This window comes from Anopheles moucheti, chromosome 3 (assembly GCF_943734755.1).
Source record: "Anopheles moucheti chromosome 3, idAnoMoucSN_F20_07, whole genome shotgun sequence".
NCBI lineage: Eukaryota > Metazoa > Arthropoda > Insecta > Diptera > Culicidae > Anopheles > Anopheles moucheti.
Genome location: NC_069141.1, coordinates 59,527,011 through 59,552,847, shown reverse-complemented (window position 1 = coordinate 59,552,847; position 25,837 = coordinate 59,527,011). Strand labels below are relative to the sequence as shown.

The 25,837-nt window shown below is 47.2% G+C and overlaps 3 protein-coding genes across 5 annotated transcripts; 1 reads left to right on the top strand and 2 right to left on the bottom strand.

Moving 5' to 3' along the window:
• The first annotated feature begins 1,530 nt into the window (after positions 1-1,530).
• On the top strand, positions 1,531-13,991 carry LOC128301367 (mucin-19). 2 transcript variants are annotated; one of them, XM_053037809.1, is made up of 6 exons: positions 1,531-1,869; positions 5,521-7,012; positions 7,096-7,402; positions 9,133-9,335; positions 10,100-10,426; positions 10,936-13,991. In XM_053037809.1, the coding sequence occupies exons 1-6, from the start codon at positions 1,615-1,617 to the stop codon at positions 13,266-13,268; spliced, it is 4,917 nt and encodes a 1,638-aa protein (XP_052893769.1). In that variant the 5' UTR covers positions 1,531-1,614; the 3' UTR covers positions 13,269-13,991. The 2 variants fall into 2 exon arrangements, with proteins under 2 accessions (XP_052893769.1, XP_052893770.1); XM_053037810.1 differs by lacking the exon at positions 10,100-10,426.
• A 2,559-nt stretch (positions 13,992-16,550) lies between these two features.
• On the bottom strand, positions 16,551-19,866 carry LOC128301068 (glucose-6-phosphate exchanger SLC37A2). Of its 2 annotated transcripts, XM_053037377.1 has the most exons (6): positions 19,565-19,866; positions 18,319-19,402; positions 18,085-18,126; positions 17,399-17,582; positions 17,185-17,333; positions 16,551-17,125 (listed from the first exon to the last, which is right to left on the bottom strand). In XM_053037377.1, the coding sequence occupies exons 2-6, from the start codon at positions 19,264-19,266 to the stop codon at positions 16,757-16,759; spliced, it is 1,692 nt and encodes a 563-aa protein (XP_052893337.1). In that variant the 5' UTR covers positions 19,267-19,402; positions 19,565-19,866; the 3' UTR covers positions 16,551-16,756. The 2 variants fall into 2 exon arrangements, with proteins under 2 accessions (XP_052893337.1, XP_052893338.1); XM_053037378.1 differs by lacking the exon at positions 18,085-18,126.
• A 257-nt stretch (positions 19,867-20,123) lies between these two features.
• On the bottom strand, positions 20,124-21,992 carry LOC128301069 (chitotriosidase-1). Its single transcript, XM_053037380.1, has 4 exons — positions 21,843-21,992; positions 21,309-21,768; positions 20,701-21,226; positions 20,124-20,626 (listed from the first exon to the last, which is right to left on the bottom strand). Exons 1-4 carry the CDS (start codon positions 21,940-21,942, stop codon positions 20,201-20,203), a joined length of 1,512 nt encoding a protein of 503 aa, XP_052893340.1. The 5' UTR covers positions 21,943-21,992; the 3' UTR covers positions 20,124-20,200.
• Positions 21,993-25,837: the final 3,845 nt, after the last annotated feature.

The window sequence follows — 25,837 nt, the reverse complement described above, 5'->3', positions numbered from 1 at the left end:
TACGTGTGCTCCACCGTGTGGCCAGCTGTGTGTGTATGTTTCTTTTCTATTTGTTCGCCCGTTTCTCACCCACCCACCCCACTAGCATTCCGCTTCCTGTCGCGTCTGTTGGCCGCATCGTCGCACATTGTGAATGAAGTGGTTTGACAGCAGAGAAACGACGCATCGATTGCTGCGTATACGCGACCGAAAGATGCTGCTACGGCTGTTCCTTTTCTTTTGATACGAGGGGGACTGATAGGGTGAGACGAAATGTCACCTCAGTGTTGTTGTTAGGACAGTGTGTGTACCTGGCCCTATTGTTCCTACAGATGATAGTTTCAACGCTGAGCTTCATGTGTCCACCGCAATCGGTTCCGTTTTTGCCAGTGGGAAGTGTGCTCGCCCGGAAAAGGAATGTTCTCGCACCCATGTCCCGAGTGCTTCATCGGTCTGCCGTATCTGCCAAGCTTGAGCCCATCGATTGGATGGTTATGATTTGATTAAAATGCGAATTCATTTGCCTGTCACAAGCCCCTTGTGTCCACTGTGCTGTTTGTGAGGGCAGACCAATCAAGCGACAAATATGTGTGTTCGGCTTTTCCGCAATCGTGTACCGGGGGGATGAAACGGGTGGGTTTGGATGGATGGGGACTCGGGCTCCCCCCAATCAGCAGAACCAGTTTCATCCCAATTTGTTGATGCGTGTGTAGTTGTCCCCGCGGAACCAACGTCGTCGTCGTCTTCGTGGACGTCGTGGACGTCGTCATTGTTCGTGGTTGTAAAAATCGCGATCGATCGGCCGGATTGACGACGTCCCGTTTCTGCCACCGCCATCATTTCATTTAACACAAGGATGACGGTGATGATCACGAATGTGATAGAGTGATAAAATACGCCACCGGACATCGACGACGTTGGCGTTGATTCTCGTTTCTTGAGGGTGAAGACGGTGGTGTGATGCTCCCGCCTAATCTATGCGTTCAATTGTTATTTTATCATTCTGTTTGCTACCACTTTCCAACCGACCACACATATATACAGGCCGAAGTGTACGAAAAACGACCCCTAAAAAGTGTCTGATCACCGTCAACCGTTCCCCGAATGTGTTGGTGATAAAATGGTAAACGAACCTGTACCGATAAACGTGTTTTGGTAAAGGGGGTAGCAAGATGATTGTGATTTTAGCAGTGCAGTGAATCAACCCCGTAGTTGTGGAGAAGGAAGAAAAACACGTGCGAATACGATCAGTTTTTTGGTTGTTGGAGAGATCCTACTAAACACATTAAATAATACACGGAGCACGCGTGTATTTAGATGCTAGTGCCAGTGTTACTCGAAAACGAACGTCTAATATCGTTTAACAATGAAGTGCGTGTTGGTGCGGTCATCCCTGCAGACGGAGGTGTAGGTTGGGCTTAAGCACCCCACAAACCCTGCTGCATCTACACGGAGGCATACAAATGTTGCTAGACAACGGGACCATCGCCATCACTCCACCTGCAACAGCTGATCGACGTCGGATGCACTTTAGCCACTCGGGTAGTGGTGGATGCCGGTTCGGGTGTGCACACAGACGGGAACCCGCTAACAACGTTGCTTACCGTCTGACAATTGCCCACTGAAAGCAAAGCAATGACCGAATCATTTTCCCCTGCCTTTGGTGGCATCGGTATGGCCGCCATTAAGCAGCAGCAACTGCAACAGCAGCAGCAGCAACAACAACAGCAGCAGCAGCAGCAACAGCAACATCATCATCACCATCCGCATCAGGGCGCGATGTCGATCGAGAAGCTGGTGCGCGTTGGATATTACGAGCTGGAAAAGACAATCGGCAAAGGCAACTTTGCCGTGGTGAAGCTGGCATCCAATGTCATCACAAACTCGAAGGTATGTCCGCGAAAAGAGAAATTATAATCTTACGATCACTCATTGTATTTTAGATAGTTCACGGAATCTCATCGGATCATATGATGAATGGATCGTTGAAGATCTGCTTGGGAAGATCGTAAATCACTTTCACGCGACTCTTTGGGAGTCGTGCCTCTGCCCGGAAGTTCCAACACCGAATAACCAGATGGTCACAAAATTGTTGCTAAGGGCGACCCTACGAAGATCAGCACGAACTGAGATGTAAATTAGCAACACATTTTGCACGCTTGGATGATTCACTAGAACAGCCTTATTATGGGTCTTTAGTGCAGATTTCGCAGTGGGAATTTGTTTGTTTGTTCCACAATTAGCATTCTCAGCATCTTCAAGTTGTTTATCCAGCGACTGGTTCGGATGGTGGTCGAACACAGTAACTTTTTAACTCGCATCGAACATAAACAATTTTTTATCTTATCGCTTTCGGAGAGGAATTTACGGATCGTACTGGCACACCTGTTTTACATGTGAAGTTTGAACAATTTTCAGACTTCAGAAGATTTTAAATGATCTTGGAGATAACTTTAAACGGTCTTGGGGATGTTGGGATTGTGATTTTTCACTTTCCAAATGGCTTTATTGTACTGCTAGCTGAATAATTACAGATCTGCATTTAGGAGAATAACCCAGATGTGAATTGATGCCGGTTCTATCACATTAAGTCCAGCGTATCTGTCGCTAAACCTATAGTTATAATACTCAATATTTATTATGCTTTCAAAATGGTTGGAATATGTTTTGTTTCTAAAAGGACAGCTTAACCGTATTACTGAGGCTTTAGCGTTAATTATTATTTACACATGTTTCTGCTCAATAGCCTTCGGGTGTCAGAGTTCAAATGGTCAATTTTGTAGTAGAGTCTTCTATCCTTCTATTCTATTACACAATGAGTATGATGGAAACATATATATATTTTACTGAAAATGTTTTTGTTTTAAATAATCAAACAAACTAGTTTGTGAAACGTGCCACTGTCTAAAATATTACCCGGAGGTTGATGATGCACAAACCACAAGAAGATGGTGACATAAAACGAGACAATGCATAATCATGCGACCACACCTCCGTGGTCATCCTTCACCCGCAGGAGGTTAAAGGTCAGCACGGGCAATAGCACGGAGCCTTGAGGAGAAATTTGCCTGCCACGATAGTATTACTGGACGGCCAACTGGTTATGCATTGTCGACGGGGCTTAAGAAACAGCTTTGGTGTGTAGAAAACCAGTCTTTCTACGCTTGGTTGATAGTGCCGTAGTTTATGTATCCGCTAGATACGATATATTCAGCCGGTTTTGTGTCGCTTGGCAGCGCTTGGGATGGGATGGGATGGGTAGATAAATTCATAGACGATCACAAGAGATCTAATGGCCTAAAATGAGCTTTCTTCGCAATGCAATAGTAAAAATTACATCCTTTTAACAACATGTCAACAGTGCGCTACCTCAAGATACGACACGATAACGTGTATCCATCTTCAACCGAGCAGAACACAGGGGGGCGGGCTTGCGTTACCCATCGTTACCATGGTTGATAACGTGCGGTATCTTTGTGCCTCCGATCTGCGCTATCGGTCAGACAGTTGTTTTGTTTCTATGCTCTCTTCGACGACGCAAAAACTGTTGTGCGTTGTTGTAACAAACAGCAGCAGTACAATCACGTGTATGCTAACACAGTTGAGCGATAGAGTAGAAAACGCGCTGCAAATGCTTCTGTTTCGAAGGTGAATATCAGCTGATGAGACGTGCGACATGTTAATTGTCATCGCAAACAACACTAACGCCGGAGTGTGCGGTGTGGTTATGTGTTTGTGCGTTGTTGTTATATGGCCGGTATGTGTTATTTGGTTGCGAAATATTGGGGGTCACATTTAGTTGATTGCTGTATAGGGATGTGACAGGCCAAAAAAAGGGGCACAATTATCCTCTAATGTCCAATTATTATAGTGGACACCGTGGGTATTTGCGGACCACCACCACCACGCTCATCACAATAATCGATCTTGTTCATCTATCATTGTGTATGGGTGTGTGTGTGTGCCAATGGATAATTCCGTCCCGGAATGGTGTCCTTCTGGATTCATTGCTTTCCATTCCTTCCTGATTGCACATTGGATTGGGTCCAAATGTTGGACGGCACAATGGGGTACACCAGGTGTATGTGTGTGCGTGTGGTGCATCGATCGTAGCGAAATGGGGGTGAATCGGTGCAATGGCAAACAGACGAACGTTTCGTACGATGTGAACCTCGAAATAATGCACCATTTGCAGCAAAGGGCCGAGGACGAATCGATCAGAAACAGCGTGTGTGTTGTTGTGCCTCCGTGTAGTGACTACGCGTCACTGCCCGGCCCGGACGCTATTCCATTCGTCCAAAACCGATGCAATTCCGGTGTCCATGTCGGCGTACGGAACATTCCAAGCGCAAAGAGGGTGAATGCGGACACGGAAGGATACGAGCCAAGGGGGAATCAGTATTATGGGTAGGAAATGGTGAACTTTTAATGACCTAAAAATGAAGGAAATCCATCTATTATGGTCAACCATGGCCGGGGGAAGGGGGGGAGGTTCAGGACACTCTCATACACATGCACACACTTGTCCTGAAATGGACAGAACGAACGAAAAGATGTGGGGTTTTTTCCTTGCTTTTCGCTTTATAAATACGGAGGCTTGACTGGCAGAAGTTTAAAATGGGGACCCAATCGAAAGCGAGCCCTCACCTCGGAAATGGTGTAACGGTATGGTTTTGTGTAACTCCACTAACTACCACCCAAGACCTCCTGTGGACCATCGCCATCCGGGACGAGCGGCAGAGGAAAAGCGAACTACGTCGCGATCTAAAACTGATGACGACAAAAAGGATTCCCCTGTTCCTTGTGACCCCTCGCTTCCCTGGGGCAGTATTTTAACCCGTAAATAGTACCGACACACATTGTTGTTGGGAAAGCCGCCTTGTACTGTTGTCCACCCGCTGGGTGGGTTGGGACTTCGCGGTCGTCCACTTTTATGCCCTGGGACAGTTTAAAATAAGTCCTTTCGCGTGCTCATGTGGACACAAGGAAGAAGAGGCTGTGGAAAAAGGGTTTGAAACATATTTGCATACACATTTGTTGTTCCGATTTGTGACCTCACTTTACCGTAAGCGGGTAAGGCCAACCGGGCGGACGAGAATCAGATGTTTTGAATAATTTAGCCAAAACAACCCGGTTTAGGTAGGCACCACCACCCTAATAACTATCTTTCGACACTTGCTCCTCCACGCACCACGGTTCTGTTTGAAGTCTTGCGACGGGTTAGGATGGGGTCAGTGGGTTTGTTGGTGCGGGGGGAGAGAATATCCAATATCCACGCTTTATTGACATAACCCACCGACCTCGATAATAAATAAACAAAACAAAAAACAGAACTTAGCGAAATCGCTATCGGCATTTTCGGGGTCAGTACTCAAAAGGGAAAATACCTTTCAATTGCTCTTCTTGCGTTCGTTTAAATGTTCGCCTTTTTCTTAGTGACTCCCCCCCCCCAAACAACTCCCCAACCCTCCTTCAGAATATAACGCAAACTTTCTTTTAATTTCCTTCCGTGTTTTCTTCGCTTCCGGGCTTTATTTGTAGGTTGCAATTAAAATAATCGATAAAACATGTCTCGATGAGGAGAACCTGGCGAAGACGTTCCGCGAAATATCGATACTGAAGGTGTTACATCATCCGCACATAACGCGCCTGTACGAGGTCATGGAGTCACGCAACAAGATCTACCTGGTGACGGAACATGCGGCCCAGGGTGAAATATTCGACCATCTCGTAGCGAACGGGCGGATGCGCGAGGAGGAAGCGGCCCGCATCTTCTCGCAGATAGTGGCCGCGGTCGACTACTGCCACCGGAAGGGTATCGTGCACCGGGACCTGAAGGCGGAGAACGTTCTGCTCGACACGGAGATGAACGTGAAGCTGGCAGACTTCGGGTTCAGCAACACGTTCGTCGAGGGCCAACCGTTGCGGACGTGGTGCGGTTCGCCGCCGTACGCCGCGCCGGAAGTGTTCCAGGGCGTGGAGTACGATGGTCCGAAGTCGGACATCTGGAGCTTGGGTGTGGTGCTGTACGTGCTCGTGTGCGGTGCGCTCCCGTTCGACGGTACGACGCTGCACGATCTGCGCAGCGTGGTTGTGGCGGGCAAGTTTCGCATACCGTTCTTCATGTCGCAGGAGTGTGAGCAGCTGATCCGGCATATGCTGGTGGTGGAACCGGAACGACGCTACACGCTCAAACAGATCGCACACCACCGCTGGCTGGAACAGTACAACTCCATTCCGATGCTGGAAGCTGGGGACTACGGTGGTGTGGTTGGCACGGTTGGGCAACCGCAGCGTGAGGCGGAAATTCTGGACACGGTCGTTATGACGCACATGCTGCAGCTGCCCGGGCTGACCGCGGACATGATTGCGCAGTCGGTGCACGAAAGCCGGTTCGATCATATCTACGCCATCTACAACCTGCTGGTGGACAAGCTGCGCCAGAAGCGGAAGGAGAAGGGCCGGTTGCAGCATCACGCCAGCCTGGCGTACTCGCGGTCCCGCAAAACCAGTATTACGACCGGTGTGGTCGATCGCACCGAGGTCATCAAGAACGATTCGCTCGAACGGTTAAGCCCGCTGACGAGCGTCGGCTCGACCATACTGAACATATCATCCGGTTTGGCCGGTACGGAGGATCTGGAGAAGTACGATCTGGAGACGGCCGGCTCGACGGTCACCACGCCCACGACTACCGGCCCGTCCGGAACGGCCGGTACGGTGAAGTCGTCGGAATCGACAGCAACCGGCGATCACTATCTGTTCCCGCCCAGCTGTGCCAATGGGACGGTGGGTGCGGGCGGGAACACGCGCCGGCACACGGTCGGCCCGGGTGATGTGGCCCACGAGCAGGTGCTGGTCAACCCGAACGTTGTGCCGATCAGCTTCAAGATCGGTGGCGGTGTCCACGAACCATCGATGCCGCCGACACCGAACGTACCGATCAACATTCCGTCGCTGCAAAATCAACCGATCCACAATCTAACCATTAAGGATCAGCATCTGCTGAAGCCACCGACTGTGATGGGTGCAAGTAAGTGGGCGAATCCCACCAAGCGGGTCGACCGAACACACTTAATGTTTGTTTATGTATTTTCTTTCCATGCCACACTTCAGCGAGCTCCTTCGGACGACGGGCATCGGATGGTGGGGCGAATCTGCAAATCTACTATCCTTCGTCGTCTACAAACTTCCACGATCAACACCATCCACACCAGCAGCAGCAACAACAATCGCAACAACAGCAGCAGCAGCAGCAACAACAACAGCCAGGAGTGGATGGTTCAGTGTTGGTACCGGCTGGCAATTCCACCCTAGGGCCGATCAGCGGTGGTGTAAACAGTGCCACGATCATGATGGACCACGTGATGCTTCAGACGCCCAACAGTGAAGGAACGGACGATTCGAATGATGAAATACAGAGGTACAGTACTCGAACCACAAGGGGGTCTATAGGGAGAAGAATTTGACCACCAGGTGGTAATAGCGGACCGTATGATCCAATGCCGTGGTGAATCATATCAACTACTCGTTTTTTTATTACTTCCTTTTCATGACTTATCAAAAATGCGTCAGTGGTGTACATAATGGTTTTAATTTTCAATCTCACACTCAATTCTTCAGTTGAAAACAATTGTGTGTGCCCTTGGAATGGAAAGGTGCGCGCTCTCTCGTACGTTTGAAATCAAAACACCCGGTTGTATGTGAACTTTGTTTAGACGGAGCTTCCTATCGGAAGCGCCGTTCGTTGGTTCGTGACGCGTAGCTTACCTTTTGTTTGTTTTTGCTTTCTTTGCACCCGTCCGCACCGTGTCCTATCGAGGTTACCGATTTGCCATACGATGTGCGTGTGTGTGTGTGCGTAAAAGGCTTTTTTTTTATCTCTCATACGCGATTACTTTTTGCTCAAGCAAAGTGAACGAATTAAGAAACAGGAAGAACATGTACAAGTACATCCACAGGGTGTATCATATAGTGTCCGATAATTGTATCAAATAACGTGACGTCTAGTGTAGTTTTTTAGATTAATTTTCTTTCTTCTTACATATGATAAAAAAGGACATTTAGAGTTGATTTGGACACTTGTGGTTAATTGCATCTGCCATTTGGCAGGTTAATTGCCTTTTGGTTGACATACTGGACTGTTTTTTTAACATTTTCCATCACTTTTTTTATTCTTTTCCATTGAATGGTAGCGTTTTTTTTGGCGTATTGTAACTTTGACTCATTAGGCAGGTGAAATTGTCGATTTTTTTTCTAACATTAACTTTTACTATCGAAACATGAATAATCTTTAGAACAACTGCATATTCACCTTTTGGCTTTTGCATTCAGACATAAAGGAAGAGTATGCTTTAATGTAAGTTTTTAAGTGTTTCAATTTAATTTTGCAAAATTAAAGTAAGTAAATTCGAAAGTTTTATCAATCTAAGTGATCTACCCTCTGGGTTATATAAAATACATCGAATAGCACTACTTGGTGCACTGAACACCCTGTACGTTCCTTCCTTTCTACGCACGTTGTGATAAAAGGAAATGGTACGCTTATCGCGAGCGCCCTACGATAAACCGGCTACGCTCGCTCGTAATAAAACAATCACCATGTTCAGGCAGATAAAACTGAGATTAAAAATTTCAACCTACATAAAACTGGTTGAGTGATGTAATGTTGATCAATCTGACACCATTGTTGTTTAGCAAGAACCGAAATGTTTTTTTGAACTGGATTTACTTACATGCGCTACAGTTAGCGCTAGCGCACCACAAAATCGATGCACTGGTAACGGTGTCGGCATGGTAAGAACGTGCCAACCAGTACGGTTATGTCACCGGCAGGGTCACCCTCTGTGGCACACATATATCGGGGAAAATGAATATCATTTCCCCGGGCATAAAAGCGAAACTAACGGATGCCCTTTGCGGATGTAAATGATGAACTCCGCGCGCACCGTATCGGTTATAAGCGGAATAGATGAAACACCGGAGATGGTATTATAATGAACCTTGGTCTCGCCTAGTAGAATCGATATGGAAATGATGCAACATCCAACAACGGCTCTCACAAACCGCGCGTGCTCAGCTGATTTGTGTCGATGGTCGCGAACTGATAGCGAACTTGCATACTGATTGTGCCTTCCTGGTTTTCTGTTTTAGATACATGCACGGTCGCGGATGCACCAAACGTCATACCGTCGGCTGCACCGATGATCTGTCCGCCGGCAATGCGTCACCGATGGAACCGCCGCAGGCCCACTCGCCGGCCCCCACGACGGGAACCGTCAGCGGCACCGGCGGTGTCAGCGGCGGCGGTAGAACACGCCGTACCGGTCTGCTCACCGTCATGGAACGTCCGCCCGGTAAGTGGGTCGAACAGCTGTCGTAAAACAGATTCGAACAAGCTATATACGAATCACGCGTTGTCAATCGTTAGCCTTAGCTGTACACGATCGATGTTAGTTTACTTTGTTCTCTGTGCGCAAAGTGATCGAATGACTTTCGGGCATTCTTTTACCCTGTTTGCATGCGTTTTGCCTCCCCAAAAAACAACTATTGCTAGTGCTGTGAGACATTTAGTTTTGTTTTTGTTTTCTTCTTCTCAAATTACTTCTTTGTGTGTGTGTTTACTATTTCTGCACGCGGTATTAAAATTGTTTAACTTATTTGCAACTTGATGTTCGAAATTTTGTATCTTCTTTCCGTTTTGTAAGAATGTTTTGTTTGGCGAAATAATTTGTTTCGATTTTGATGAACCGTTTAGTGATCCTCTTGTTCCATGTTTTACTTCCACTTTCATTTTGTTTACCTTTTATTTTTACACCAATATTATTTTTCTCCTTGCCTTTTTTCCCCCTTTTTTTTTTCTTTTCTCTTGTGTAAATATGTTTTTACTTTTTCTGTTGTAAATCGCAAACATGTGCGATTGATGTTTGTTGTGCTGTTCGCAAAATATATATAAAAATCAAACAAAACGTACGAATACACGTAATCGGTAAATGCCGAAATAAAAATCAAAACCCACACACGCCTGCTCCTAAACAATACACCCAAATATAAATTGCGGTCGCGCGCTGCACAACCACTTTGCTGCTTTGATACACCCCGCCGGCGGCGGTATGCGCAGTGATAAGCCCGGACCTGATACGGGAGGTAGAGGCGCGTATGAACCGAGACTATTTGCCACCGGCGCTGTTGCCCGCCGGCACGGTCGCCTCTTCCGTGGCCAAGCACGGTCCGCTTGATGCTGCGCCCACCTCCGCGATACAGACAGCTGCCGCCCCGTTCAGTCAGCACCATCCAGCGCCACACACGAACCTTGCCGGGCCAGCAGTGCCGACGCCACCGCCCGCCCATCAGCAACCACAGCAGCAGCAAACGGTAGTGCAGTCGCAGATCTGTAACCGGCGTTACGCCACCCGCACATGTAAGCTACCGACGGTGCAGGAAATCGGTAAGTAAAGCCACGGGGTCGGCCACGCGCGGGAAATCGGAAACGCGCCACATATCACGGAAGGTTGATGATGCATTCAGAACATTCGCCGATTAACCCGACCATTGCCTGGATGTGAACCGATCTGAGGGAAGCCATACCCCCCCGGGAGTGTTGGGGGACAGCAGTCGTCACACATACGCCTCATACGATTAACACACATTAATAAGCTTCCGTTTTCGCCGCTTTACTCATGCTCACTGTCCTATCAAACATTCATCGCGATCATCGCCAGTTAGGGTGTAGATCGTTTGGTTTAGATATCGTGTAGTGATTTCGTTTCGGTGTACGGTGTAGTTGAAACTGTGTTATGTCTTGCATGCTTTTTCTTTCCGCAACCTCCCTCCTAAATCTAGCTAGAACACTCATCCTAAGCACGATATCGCTTGTCATCACAGTACACAGAACTCACAACGAAATATAAAACGAGCAAAGTGTTTAACTAATGTGTGCCCTTTCCTCTTTCCCAGGTCGATACAGTCCGGTGCGCCGTGCCTCGGAAGGTTCGCGCATAACGTCCCAGTTCCAGGGCCCATTCCAGGAGTGTCAACAGCTGCAGAAAGGTTTGCACGCCGCGGCCATAGCGGCATCGCAGCAGCGCAACAATCTGCTGATCACGCCCAGCCCACCGCTGGCGGACAACTCCGTCAGTCTGCCCGGTTCACCGATGCACTGTAAGGCGTTCATGGACGATCGGACAACCTACCCGGACATCACCGTACCGCACGATGTGCTGCTATCGCTCGTACCGGGGCTGGAGAAGCTGGTGCAGGAGAACCGGCTGCAGATCGAAACGGCCAACAGCATACTGAACACGCGCACGATGCCGTACGAAGTGGGCCACCAGCTGGGACTGGTTCGGGGCGGACCGGGCGGCACGGTGGCGGGTGCGGGTGGTACGGGTATGATGGGTGGTACGCTGGATGTGGGCATGAATCTGCTGCAGTTACAGCACAGCCAGAGCGTTTCCCCGCTGAATGCGACACTCCGGCACGGTGGTGGTGGTGGTGCCGGAACCGGTTATCCCGTGGCCGGTCGGCCTTCCGGATTCCCGATGGGGGGCGGTATGCAGCCGAGCTACATTGCCGGTGGTGGTGCGACGGGTGGCGGAGCGGCCGCATTTGGCGCGTTTGGCAATCCGTACGGGTTCCCGACCTTGATGGCACCGGGCGGTATGTCGACAATGAATGCGTCCAGTACGGGAATGTGCCATTTGTCGGGTTTGGAGTACGCGGGTAGCAACAGTAACAGTGGATGTCCGTCGCCGGTATACTACGCCAGCGGTTGCTCCTCGCCGATCCTGCCCGGACCGCCGGCTTCGATCGTGAGTGGATGTAGCGGAACCATGGTCAGCACAAGCGGGGCGGCCGGATCGGCAAGTGGTGGTGCCGCCTCTCCGATGCATCAGATTACCCGCGGCCTCAGCACACTGAATACGGGAGGCGGCGGGGGAAGCGCTGGAGGAGGAGGAGGAGGAGCGGGAGGAGCGGGAAGTATCACGATGGCGGGTGGTTCCATTACGCGCGGCACATCCTCCGCGGTGACACCCTTCTCTTCCGTCGCCTGTAACGAACCGCTCGACCTAAGCATGGACATCGTGAACAGCGTCGAGATCGACTTCACGGGGCGAATAGTGGCGGGTTGCTACTCGGGCGCTACCACACCGGTCAACTATTTCGATCCGAAAAATTACGGATTGTTGCCACCGCCACCGCCTCAAACCATGCGCATCTCCGCGACACCGCCCACATCGCCCAACAATCTGTGCATTATTCAGGAGGAACACTCGACCGCGTCGACGACGGCCACGTCTGCGGGCGTACCGTTCAAGAGCCATTCGGCGAATGCGTCACCGGAAGATCTAAGCTTCCAGCATACGCATCCGCAGATCTGTTTGACCGATGTGCAGGGAAGCGAAATAACGCTGGTCGCGTTGTCCGACTCGAGCCACGGCGATAGTGACGATTCGCTCAACTGTCAGACGGGCAGCAGTGCGACAACGAGCGGGCTAGGGTTTTCCGGCCTGCTCATAACGGAACCGACGAGCGATATGCCTTCGATAACGCGTGGCGTTGGGCGGAAGGCCAGCCTCGACACGGAGAACAATTCCAGCGCGACCACAACCTCGGCCAAGCTCGATACGTCCGACATTAGTGAGTCGTACGTACGGCGCGGCAGCGATAAATCGCTCGGGTTTAGTGACGACAGCCTGAGCAACGATTCGAACCACTCGAATCTGTCCCCGAGCCAGGAACCGTCGGCATCCAGCTCGGGTTTCAAGAGTGCGGACTCCAATTCCGAGCAGGACGGGGCCAGATTGAGCCCGGATTCGCTGTGCGATGGGTCGAAAAGTTCGGACGAATGTTACGAACTGCCACTGCCGCAGGAATGCTCATCGCTCGATTCGGCCCGCATTCTCGAGATGGTCAAGCGAACGCTCGACTCTACGATGCCACCGAAGGGTTGCGTTTACGGTGTGGCTGGCGGAAGCTACGGGTGCAAAGCGTCCGGATCCGATCCGAACAGCAACAGATCGTCGATGGCTGGCGGTGACGATCGGTCCGGTCCGGTTGTCGGAGCGGACGGTGCGACCTGTTCCGGCCGGAACAGTTCCGGTGCGGATGGGAGATCTAACCTGAGTCTGGAGTTTTCCGGCGGACTGCAGATTGAGCTGCAAGTGTACGAGGGACGCAACAGCAAAGACAGCAATACAAGCAAGGGCATTAAGCTGCGGCGGATCTCCGGCGATCAGTACGAGTATGGTAAGCTCTGTCAGCAGCTTATCACATCGTTGACGGTGTGAGCGCACCGGCGGCGCTCAAGATTTACGTTTGACAGGTTTGAGTTAAGTTAGTTAGCGCTTAAGCACCAGTCGGAGCGTCACTTGGCCCAGCTTGCCAACTAGGCTAGTGACTTGAGCGTAGTAAATCCCTATCAAGAGGCGATCCTTCCCTCCCAATATCGATCGTGCTGTGGTGCAATAAGTTGTGTTACTTTATAGTTTACCTCTGTTTATATACCGTTACGTGCAATGTTTTAGTACACTTTTTCACCCGAACGTGAACGTTAATATTGCTGCAATGTTTTAATCTCACCCGGTTACGGTTAGTTCAATGATATATGCCAACAAGACTAATGGCCTGGATATGGCGCCAGCACAGCGTAGTACGATTTGATGGTAGTTAATTTATTAGGTTGTATCATTTTATTCGATTTCAAAACCTCCCTTTTTTTAATGCGCCGCTGGCAAACGGGCAGTGGCTCGTGTTTATAGGAGACTAGGGGGTGGCCACAATATGAGCTTGGTTATAGTAGCGTTATATATATACATATGCCTTGAGTTTGCCGAATGGATCGAAGAAAGCAAAAAGGAGCGCGCCTTTCCTTTCGCATCCCCCGCCAGCCTCCCAGCAATAGCCAAGTAGATAGTTTTTATCCTTGTTCGTACATGTATAGTATTGTTAATCAGTAAGTAAATTGATAGCGTATCTACCAATGAGAGAGAGAGAGAAAGGAAAAGGAAAGCTGTTTTCCCGTTTTGTTTCCCATGATGTGTCTCTAGCAATATTCACTTTGAATGTTCACTACACCGGGCAAAGCCAAAAGGAACTTAGGTATGATGCGTTTTCAACACCACCTAATTATGATGTGGCTAAAATGGTTCGCTTTGCGGGTGACTTTTGCGCGTGGGTCGTCTAGCAAGAAGAGAGTAGGAACATGGAAACCACTTGACATTGTAGTTATTTAGGCGCGTTTAGTTACTATTACTTTCGTGTGAGTTCAATGCAAAACCCCCTTGTCCAGAGGGTTGATTTTTCAGTTATAAACTGTCGTAAGCCACGTGTGTACACTCACTACTACCGGTTCGGCTAAATCTCTAAGACTTATTCACTCAATCGATGCGATCATCAGGCTCAGATGTATAGATATGTTGTGTTCAAACGCAATGCGCGCGTGGTATACCGGAGTACGCTGCGATCGTTACGAAAGAGACGTTCCAATAATGGTGCAAGTGTCCTACTAACTATGTAAAGCTGTTCTCCGTAAGCTGTCGAACGTTTTCGACCACGTGTCGGCGACTGATCATTTCAGTGGTGATGAAGATTTCTTTTTTTTTCTTCTTTTGTTGTTGCTTACTCTGTAAGAGGAGTTTTCAATGAAGCTAATTTGGCAAAACAAAAAAGGCGATCGGTAGAGAGCGGTAGAGTGCCAGCTGAAAACGAATTCTACTAATTATATATATACACACATTCAGACAGAACCCAGCAGAGGAAGAAAAAGGGAATGCTGCAAAAGCCGTGGTAGGATTCACACGGGGAAACCAATATCCATTCTGAAAACCTATATGTGATGTCCTGGAACACACACTGAACCAATAATGTGCAATTTCTAAGCCGAATACATTCCAAACGGTGTAACTGTCGTGCTGTGGTGTGATGCAAAACTGAATCACTGGCAGGAATCGGGAAATACACATCCCTGCGCGTAGGAGGTGGAATATTAATTTATATGAAGCATATACATACATATAGATATATCATGGAGACAAACAAAAAACCACGAACGGACATTCCTGTTGATGTTGAGGGAGGAAGAAAACAGCAACACAAAATGCGCAAACAAACAAAACACACTGAACAAAAACGGTTCCCATCCCCCATATGCAGCTTGATGTTTGTGGAATGGTGTGGAACATTGTAAAACAGTTAGAGGAGAGTTTATAGTTATTGCCCAGTTCGTGAGAAGAACTGCGCGGTTGTGTTATTCGGCCAGGACGCTAATACACTCTTGTTGCTGAAACAGCGCATCGGCACAAAGCAACTAAACAGAAAAGGTAATAAAAGGAAAACACTAACTAAACAGAGAAAAGTTTAGCAAATTACATGAACCAATACACACGTAAGCAAAACCCCCGTCTGTCTGTAGCCTCCCCGGTCTTTAAACTTTACATAGGGTAGCGTAGAATAGCATAAAACAAAATCGTATCAAGAAGCAAAACATGTTGCCGTGCAGAAGAGCAGAGACGACGCCATTCGACTGAAAGTAGTCGGTGACAAACAAACAAAAACCAATGTTGACAAAGGCAATGGATCAAGTGCAAATATATATAATATGTATATCGTACCGTGGCGATGATGAATGGAAGAAATTGTGAGGGGAAAAAACCAGCAAGTTGTGCGTTGGATGGTGATGGTGAACACACAAAAAAGGACAAAACGTTTTGCGATCGTCAACGGTGGAAACACGAACAAGGGGGGCTAAATGGTACGGTGGCGTGAGATCAAAACCGGCAGAAGCGTCAAAACATTCGAATGTAAGTGAATTTAGGTTTAGTAAATCCCCTCCCCTTACATATTATACACACAAAACATGCATACTACATAGCTCGATAGTGTGGCTAGTATTTCCATATTGAACCTCTACTGCGTTTACTATTTTGAACTTACTACAACTAACACACAAGAGGAAAAAAAGTAAAAGACAGCCCCGCAAATGATGGATTTATGGTTAAATTAGTACGTAAAGAAATAAAGCAAACCACAGATATACACACACACCCTTCACCGTACCAACCTTACTATATATGCGCAAGGTGCCAGGATAAGCAACACACACACGTACAGAAACTATCAAATTGGCGCAACACGAACCCCCCCCCCCCCGCAGGCCATCAACTTCTAAAACTCCCCGAACCTGCTACCTAAAAAGAAAAACAATACCCCAAAACGAAAACCTATTTCGGCATTAGTTTTCGCAATGCAAATTGCCCGAACTAACAACCCCAAGCAAAAAGCAAAAGCATAATAGAAAAACAAATAACCACCCCACACAACAACAAAAAAACAAACTAGAACACAAATCAAACCACAAAACAGTTGAACAAGTTTATCATTAAAAGACTGCTGTGATTTTAACGTAATAATGAATAAAAGATATAGCAAACAATAGTGACCGAGTTTCGAAATTGGGTGGGCATGTGCGGAGAAAGACACAGGGAACACCGAACAACCGAAACACGGATGCTTTTCTTTGCGATATTTCAGATAACTACAACGAACGGCGGCGGCGGGAGGATGTTGGTTGTGTAAGATGAGACCACCGGTAAAGAGCCTTTATTTCCGAATATACGTAATAAGCCTTACTTGCCTTTTAAAACAAAAGGAATCATGATAAAACAGATACTGCCCCGAATCTGTCCATCAGATCTTCTATCGAGAGCTGACGTAAAAACTGTACATACACGCAATTCGTGTAGTTTTGTGCGCGTTTCCTTTCGCTCTCCTGCGCCTATCACTCGATACGAACGTTGTATCGTCGGTTAATGTTGCGCCGCGAGCATTCCTTGGTGCTGATGCGCAGCAGCATCACGAGCGCCAACACATTCGATATCACCAGCATGTAGAAGACGTTGCTCCATCCGGATAGCATGCCCGCAAGCAACGGCCCGATCGCGGCCCCGATCGATCCCGTCCCATCGATAATGGCCGTTACCGTGGCGAGCGCTTTCGAATTGCCATTCAACGAACTGTGCTGTCCCAGCTCGGCACTGACGGAGGTGGTAATCAGTGCGTACGGCCCATTCACCGTAACGCCCACGATGAACAGCAGCAGAATGTTGACCGAAAGCGATACACTGCCCCAGTATCGATAGATAAGTAGCTGCAAAAAGGCGAAGTTGTTTAAAAGATCGTAACGATTCTGCACCTTCGGACACATACCAGCGGTGCAGCGATCGCAAGCATTCCGGTGCACGTTGTGGCAGGCATGGCGCTAGCGTCTGACAGCATACCGGCTGCGATCGCACCGACAATACCGCCAATATCGAACACGGTCGATACATCCGCGGACAGCTTTGCACCCATGGAAGCTGTGAAAGCGAACACATTTAGAACCGCTCTCTAAACACTGTTCCCACCACTGTTCAATACTCACTAGAATGTTGTATGTAAAATGGTAGCCAGAAAAGGAATGTGTAGCTGACGAGCTTGGAAAAGAACAGGCTGAGCGAAAACTCGACCACGCCTGGAATGCGCAGCGCACCGAAGAATCCGATCGCGTCCTGATGGGGTGGCGCCCGATTGATGCTTCCAATGATCGGTGTGCGTTCGTTTATCTCCTGAAAATGGTATCAAACGTTGTAAATAAATATCAAACAGCTCAAGCATCTACAAAACATCCAACATATACATTAAATTCAAAAATTGCCTTAAAATGATAAGTACGTAAGATTACAACAAATATATTACTATCATTTTACAGGGTTCTGCAATGGATAGGATAGAACGAACATTAAGTAAACTCAACAAACTACTTTACTGACTTAGTAAAATAAGACATTCGCACGTGTGCACAGTAATCAATCGCAGGATGCAAAGCCGGAGTTCTCTTGGAATTCCGGACAAGCTAACGTCACATGCCAGTTAATAGTAGATGAAAAGACCTCAAATCAATCTGTGCACCCAAATCAATATCTAGCTTTTCTTAGTTAGTAAAGTTGTTTGTGATTCCATATCAGTTGCCACGATTATCTTATCCGCTTGCGCGTTTCAGTTTACTTTGTTCGTTCCATTCTCCGTAATGTGCGGAACCCTGTAATAGCTACTACACCATGCACTTACAGAATAATAACTGCCACGTAAGCTTCTCGTTGAAGCATTATCCTGCGAAACGGAAGCGCCGAAAGAAAAGCAATTGCATACGCAAAACACAAAACAGAAGGGGCACGAGATAAGAAGCGAGAAAAAATAAAACAAAACGGATTAGTCTATAACGCTCTACACGGCATACGGTTAGTTTACAACCGGGCTGGGAAGGGAGATGAAACTGATCCCTTGTAATCCGCCACTTCCTACCTGCTCTGTATTTACGGTGTAATCTTCTTCACTCACGGAGTCGTCCATCCTCGGTCGCTGACTCGAACCAGCAGCCGGCCCACGCTGCTGGTGCGCATAATCGGCCACCTTCTCCTGACAGTCGACAATTTCTGGCCGCTCGACCAGAAACAGAAACATGATGAATCCGCACAACCCCATCAGAAATCCGGGCACCACGAACGACATCGACCAGTCCCGTTCGACGTAGTGTGCCGCTATCAGCGTACCGAGCACATTCCCGATCGAGGTGTGACTGTTCCAGATGCCAAAGATAAGCCCACGTTTCGATTTGCCAAACCATCGGCCCACGATCGTGACGACACCGGGCCAGCCGGTCGTTTGGAACATGCCTGCCAGTGCCTGGACGGCAATGAAGTACCACAGCGCATGTATGTCGTACACCTTTGCCATTCCGAACAGATAGCAAAACACTCCGGAAAATGCCATCCCGAGGGCCAGGAAGTAGCGCAACGACACACGCTCGGCGATAAATCCGGCAAAGAACATTGCAATCGCGTAGCTGAAAAGGAACGCCGAGTCCAGCGCGCCGAGCAGCGAATTAAAGTCCGGCTGATCGAACGGGGCATAATCACACCAGGTCCCATCGGTGGGAAGCGGGGACGGTGCGGTCGGGTCGCTTCCACCAGCCGGCGTGACAAATTCCGGCGGAAGCGTAACGGATGAACAGTTCCGGTGCAGTACCGATTTCACGACCGAGATCGGTTTCCGCGTCATGTGGTAACAGGTGTAAGCGAGATAGGTCAATCCAAGGACGGAACATTTGAACCACAGGACACGGTTGACCTGGAAGCGGGGACATAGTTTGGCCGACAGGTAGCTTATCACGCGAACGCCAATCGGCGCCATCGGGTAGGTTGAGCTCATCCTTTGCTGTCGCCCCGTGGACGGTATGCGGGTCCTTTGCATTCAATTGTGTACGTAATCAGAAAGAGAGCTGTTCTCTTCCCTAGTGGTCGCCTCGATGCTTGAACTAGTGTGATGCGTGTATGTGTGCCTCTGTATTGCTTTTTGGCGTTTGTTGGCTACGTGGGCGATTGATTTTCTGTAAAACATAAGAAACAACAACAAAATGAACAAACAAACATTTAATCGCGCAGAACAAAACAGGCGTTTTTGTGGTTGTTAACGAGCTGATAAGTGGGGTACTGTCGCAGTCCTCACGGACCGTGAAGCGTACACATTTCGGGATGGATGACTCACTTACCCTGCACAGCAGTGCCGGAAGTGCCACAAATGCGTCTCGTTGATAGATCTCTTGCCTTTCGTTTGAACACTTTGCCACGAAGGATTGTTGCCCGCAATCAGTGCGCAAGCGAACACTACATTCTGCAGGAATGTTTCAATTTTCTTTTGCACAAAATAAACGTGTCGGAAATCACGCAATCACCAGCGGTACATGATGCAGCCGTCGTTGTTAATTGGAAGCCCGCATCAGCAAGTTCTTTATGCCAGTACACACAATGCTTAAGTATTGTTTTTCCTTCCCCACTTCCAGCTGACGATACGCGATATTGTTCTGGGAAGATGCAGAATAAAACACTCACACACACCACGCTGCTTGTAAACATGTCAAATTGCATTGACGTTGCGAACGCTTGAATGGAGCGCGTTTACATCGCCAAGGTTGAGCTGGAGTCCAAACTTCATTCCAAACCCCCCAAGGAAACGTTCAGTTTTTTGTTTGAAAGCGTGGTGCTGCGTTTGAAAACGCTTTTAAAAGTTATATTTTCTCATAAAGAAAGGTGCAGTATTCGCACTTTACGATTGTTTGGTGATTTTATTCATTATAAATAATACAAAGTCAACACACTCAAGAAAAAACTAAACCTACTCATTCCATTCATTCGTTTGTGCACTTTACCTGGTCAGCCCAATTGCACACATTCAGGTTCGGGTCGAACAGCGTGCCTGCCGGGCATGTAAATTCAAAGTACGTATCCTCAGTGAGGCACATGTAGTACCGGTTACAATGGTTCGGGTTTGGTACGAATCCAATCTTCCCACCGGAACATGGGTTATCATCGGAAGGTGGTCTCGTTGTACCGGGATTTCCACCCGGATTGTCAGTGGTTGACGCGCTGGTAGTGGTTGTAGACGGTGCAGGCACCGGTGGTGGAGTGGTTGGACTTGGAGTACCACCATTTACCAGCGAATGGATCTCATGCATCAGTGGATACTTTCCGCCGCCACACAATCCGCGGAAGTCATCCGTCTCAAGGGACCACACCATGGCACCGCCGAGTCCAAGATCTAGCAGGTACTTTATCTAAACGACCAAAGGAAAATGAAATGATCACTATAATTACTGCTATCCTTGCTTTACAGCACATCCGTCCCTACCTTCAACTGTACCGATCGAAGATCATCATATCCTAACCACTGGTTGTTGCGTACCGCGTACGGTGCCTGCTGTTCTTCGCTCCAGCGCAGGTCCCACGATTCTGTTTGCAGCTTCTCGCAAAACTCGTTGTAACCCATTACGCCGGGCTCGCGTGTATACGGGCCAGCTGTACCACCACCGACAGTAGCTGCCCCTGTCTGACTGTTGGCGGCGTTGGCCAGCGTAAAGCTTCGTCCGTACAGAGGAATACCCAGCACAAGCTTTTCTGCCGGAGCACCCTGCGATAGCCAGTACTGTATGCTGGAGTTAACGTTAAGCTGTTGCTGCGTTGTCGTCGCATCGGCCGAACCACGGTATAGCGGTGCGTTGATACCGCAGTAACTGTCCCAAGCACCATGCATATCGTAAACCATGACATTCAGGAAGTGGAAACTTTTCACTATTCGCGGTATATCGTACGATACACCGGCGGAAAACTCTACCGACGCAACAGCGGCCGTCAATAGTAATCCATACTGGTCAAATCTGAAATACATCCCGGGGAAAGATACCGTAAGCAGCCCGTTTCCTTGCCCGTTTGATTCCCAACAAAACCGCGAACACTTACACCACTCTCATCTCTTCCACCAGCAGTGCGTGGTTGTCCTTATCAATTGCTGCATTACCGTCACGCTGCGCCGGATACTCCCAGTCCAGATCGATTCCATCGAACCCGTGCCGCTGACAGAACGCCACACAGTCGTAAATGAAGCGCTTCCGCAGCTCGGCACTGGCAGCCATTGCGGAAAACTTCCGGGAGCCCTCGTTCCAGCCACCGATCGCTGCCAGCGTTTTGAGCGCCGGTGACAGGTTTTTCAGCCCGACAAACCGTTTGATATGTCCACGGCCCCAATTTTCCTCGAGATCCAAATACGGATCGATTATGCGCACCGTTGCATCCTCGTTGATGCCGAAGAACCCATACATCAGGTGAGTGCACAGCGACGGGTCAATATGCTCGATGTCGAAGCGCCCATTACCGGGCCGATAGACAGCCCAGGTGCCCACATAGCATACCACTTTTTTCCCTACGAAAATGTAAACGATGATGTGGGTTTTGTTAAAACGTATCACACAAACGCATGCACCAGAGTGTCCGGACCTTCGGCACGCGCAACCTGTTGTGTTTCGCCTGCAAATCCTGGTGCAACTAGTAGCATCACCAGAAGCACTACGCTTAGCACTGTAACTTTTTGCACCATTTTACACTACTAGCTACCCAGCGTTTTTTGTTTGAATGCCCTCTCCGAGGCCACACTGCAACTGTTACGTGTTCGATAGGCGATGCATCATTTTTATAGCTAGCGGGACAAATCCCGGCTGAGTCCGGCTGTGAAGAAGCAGGTCCGTTATCGAGAGATACTGGACGTGAAGTGGTTAGGCTTCTCAGGCCCCGAGACGTTCAGGCACGCATTTCGTGCATCCAGCGGCCCGCGGCATTCAAGTGCTGTTGACTATCCTTTTCCATTCTGCGACGAACGTGTTTTCTCCAGCGGCTGTCCAACTGGAGCAAAAGCGCGTGCGAAAACACATCAATTGTGTTTGCGAAGTGAATGCACTTAATTACAAATGATGGACCAAAAACTCGGCCCCGTTAGGCACATTCCTACAAACGTGCCAGCTTATATGCCGGAGCACATTTGTCCTGTGTCATTGTGGGTATTCAGTACACAAACTGTACATTCTCCATTTCTTTGTGTTACATTGTTTTTCGTCGTCCATTACTGGTTCGGCTGGACAGATGTGTGATAAAATGACTCTAGCTATATCATTTCGAAAATTATTCCATTTATTGATTGAAATTCTGCTGCGTTGGTGTTCGTGTGGTACGAATCAATACCAGCACACACCTTATCACTACTTTACGGTGAATCCTAGCCGTTTCGAGCTTAACGTCGCCCGGAAATGGTATAATTTACTATGTTTGAAGTATCGTACGCTCGCGAGAAAGGAAACGCCACACAAAGCGCAAAACAAATGAGTAACTTCCTACTTGAAAAACATCTGTTTACTGTTCCAATTACGCGCAATTGCCTATCGAACATATCCGGTATCTTTCTGGGGTTGTTCCGTTGTTGCTATTAGCGAGGCTAGCCGGTTCTTCTTCAATGTATACTTCGAAAAAAAAAAGTTTATGTTATCTGTCTGAATGACTTAATACCTCAATGACATCTTCAGTGCAAAAGTGTGTTATCAATGCGTTTTTTGATTTGTGATGTGTTGAATTGCTCTCAGCCACTTAACGGCCGCGTTGCTTGTTTCATCGCGTAACAGCAAAATCCAATACTGCTATTTTTTATGTTCTATTTGGAAGGTTCATCCGACAAGAATCGACTGTGGTGTTGGTGCATTGTGTGGAATCTATCGTTGAGAATGCTCATAAGCATGAACATAATCAAAATGTTCAAGATTTGGGTTGGGTAATATCTCAACAAAAATGTGTAACGTGATTTTAAAGGGATGTAGTATCATTACTTATCTGCCTTATAGTGTAGTTATGTTCGTAATTAGTATATTTTGTCTATTTAATAGCAGTGAAAGCACTAAATAGTTTAAACAATTTAATAACCAACGATTAATTAGTGCCAGACTAAAATGCTCCACGTGTATTTGCTTAGCAACGTGCTCGCAAATAAAGCTTCATAGGTTTGCATACTTTACGGCGTAAACGCTTTGTGCGTGAAAAACAAAAACGCTTAAGGTTAGATGTACATTGAAATGTTTGGAAAAGGGTAATATGTTGGATTTTTAATTAGAAAAACTAGCTCTTATGGATAGATGGCAAGTTTTTTTTTCATTTTAAAGCTTATTTATTCAAGAGTCTGCCAACAAACGCTCCTCTGGTGGATTCGTTAAACATCATCGTAGTCCAAAAGTTGCATTTTATCTTGAAATAAGATACTTAAATCGAGAAATGACTATACATGGTCCACGGGATACAGCAGGGACTTAATGACTACCTTTACTGCAACTATGTGGTAAAATCATGTATTATTTACCTTCTTCCTTAGTACTTGGATTTAGTAGGTTATACACCTTCAATATAAACATAAATCTGGTACATACCATGCCAAATTTTCAGTTTTTTAATTAATTTTACATATTTACATTTAAACTAGAAAAAGGAAACTTTCCTTGAAATTTTTGTACGTATTTTATCCTTAAAATTTAGAGAAGTTACTGTAATAATTTATGATACTAGTATCAGTAAATTACATAAAGAATTCTTAATTGAATTTAATGCCAATCGGTTCCCGGATCTCCAAGAAATATAAGGCGGTATTTTGATTTAAAAGACTTATCAGATGATCCTGAAAATTGAAGCCTCTATCTATAACTTTCTTTATTTTTATGTCCCTTTCACCATGATTTCAAATAATTTTTATTAGAGTAATGCTTTTAATATTTTTTTTTTGTTTCGTTAGAACGGCCTGGCCGTATCGACTTATTTTACCACGTAGCAGGATAGTCAGTCCTTGCTACGGGGGATTGGTCCGGATGGGATTTTGGTCCGGGCCGTTCGTGTGAAGACCGGCTCCGCTACCATCATGCCACCGGGCCGCCCCAATGCTTTTATTATCTATTTATAACAATTTTAAGGAAAAATTTGACCAAACAAAACTCTGCAGTTCTCAATCTTTTCCCATCATCTAAAGGTCATCCGTCCGTTGCTTAAGCGTGGCACCCGAACATCACTAGTTCATTTTCCACATTTCGGTTGTCATTCTTAGGGTTTGCCACGTGTTTTGACCGGTCCAACCCTAAATGGTTTGCGTTGCGATTCGCTCACGTCATTCACGCGATGTGGCGGAAAATCGGGCGTAAAAAAGCAGGTCCATCAGATTCACCGAACCGTAAACCCTTGTCCACCGCGCTGGAAGGCGTTGCGTTGTTGTGTTCGTTAAAAAATATGTGCCCCAAAAAAGGTGTCTTTAGCGCACCGGCCGTAGAAACAAGCGGGATCGCTGTTAACAAAGCAAGCGAAACCTCAATCAAGATATCACGGGCGTATGACGTCGTACGTTTCGGAACCGTTTCCGGGTTATGATGTCTCGGTTTGATTGGCGCAGGCAGGAAACCATCAGCGAAGATGGTACAAAATGGTGGTAGAAAATTTGTCACATGATAGGGAACTTTCTTTGTGGTGTTGCCTTTTTTGTAGGTCTCATTTTGATTATCGGTCATGAGACATAAGGTCCACTCTGATCTCACTTCAGTTGTCGAATGAGACATACGGCCCGGGTGGAAACGATTTTTCTTGATAGTATCAGTAGAGCGGCCATCATTCGTAGCTGAATTGATGGTTTGGTATCTTAATAAACAACGGCATATCGTTTCGTGAAGAAACTGTAAATGTCACAAACAAAAAGTAACAGTGTTGTTGTTATTATCATCCAAGATAACAACAAATTATAATTCATAAACTTAGCCTTAAACAAGGACTGCTTCCCACCATTATGTGATTTAACATAAAAAGTCCAATTATTGACTACAACAAAGGAAAACTTACCTTCCATTCCGTGTTCTTTCCATGCCGCCCAAAAGGTACACAAACCATGCAATTAAGACACCGATTCAATATCTATCCGTGAAACGGTACGATACAAATATATTTCTTCACGCACAGTGTTTACCTCTCGGTTCGGTTTGTTGTTATCATTTCCTTACATGCAATTGTTTCTGGTTTTTTATTTGTTCTATGTAAATACTCTTAAATATCACACAGTTTAGCCTCGGCTATCGGGTCCGCTCCAATCGATAAGCTTACATTCCTGCCTTTTAACTTCCTTAAAAACATACACTGGCATCCCATTCCAGTAATACCCTTGCTAGCATTCCTGTAATCTGGTCATCATGTTCTGGTCGGTTTTTTCACCAGCCAATAGTACACTACAATACAAATCTGGTGTCCACTAGCAAAGCACCTCAAGAGTGTGGCTTTATCAACTTGTTTTTTCGTACGTGCTACGGGCTTTTTTTTTTGTTTTGTTTTTGGTTCGTTCTTCGTTAACTGCTCTACGGAAACCCAGTTCTTCTCTCCAGCTCAAAAAAATACTAAAAAAACACACAAACAATTATAGTGGAACACCTCTTATC

Coding starts and splice junctions, on each gene's coding strand:
- LOC128301367 (XM_053037809.1), top strand. CDS start 1,615: ATGACCGAATCATTTTCCCCTGCCTTTGGTGGCATCGGTATGGCCGCC. Junction 1,870..5,520: donor ATGTCATCACAAACTCGAAG/GTATGTCCGCGA, acceptor CTTTATTTGTAG/GTTGCAATTAAAATAATCGA. Junction 7,013..7,095: donor ACCGACTGTGATGGGTGCAA/GTAAGTGGGCGA, acceptor GCCACACTTCAG/CGAGCTCCTTCGGACGACGG.
- LOC128301068 (XM_053037377.1), bottom strand. CDS start 19,266: ATGCAAAGGACCCGCATACCGTCCACGGGGCGACAGCAAAGGATGAGC. Junction 18,127..18,318: donor ACACCGTAAATACAGAGCAG/GTAGGAAGTGGC, acceptor TCCGTTTCGCAG/GATAATGCTTCAACGAGAAG. Junction 17,583..18,084: donor TACGTGGCAGTTATTATTCT/GTAAGTGCATGG, acceptor TACCATTTTCAG/GAGATAAACGAACGCACACC.
- LOC128301069 (XM_053037380.1), bottom strand. CDS start 21,942: ATGGTGCAAAAAGTTACAGTGCTAAGCGTAGTGCTTCTGGTGATGCTA. Junction 21,227..21,308: donor GTGGAAGAGATGAGAGTGGT/GTAAGTGTTCGC, acceptor GATGTATTTCAG/ATTTGACCAGTATGGATTAC. Junction 20,627..20,700: donor TTCGATCGGTACAGTTGAAG/GTAGGGACGGAT, acceptor TTGGTCGTTTAG/ATAAAGTACCTGCTAGATCT.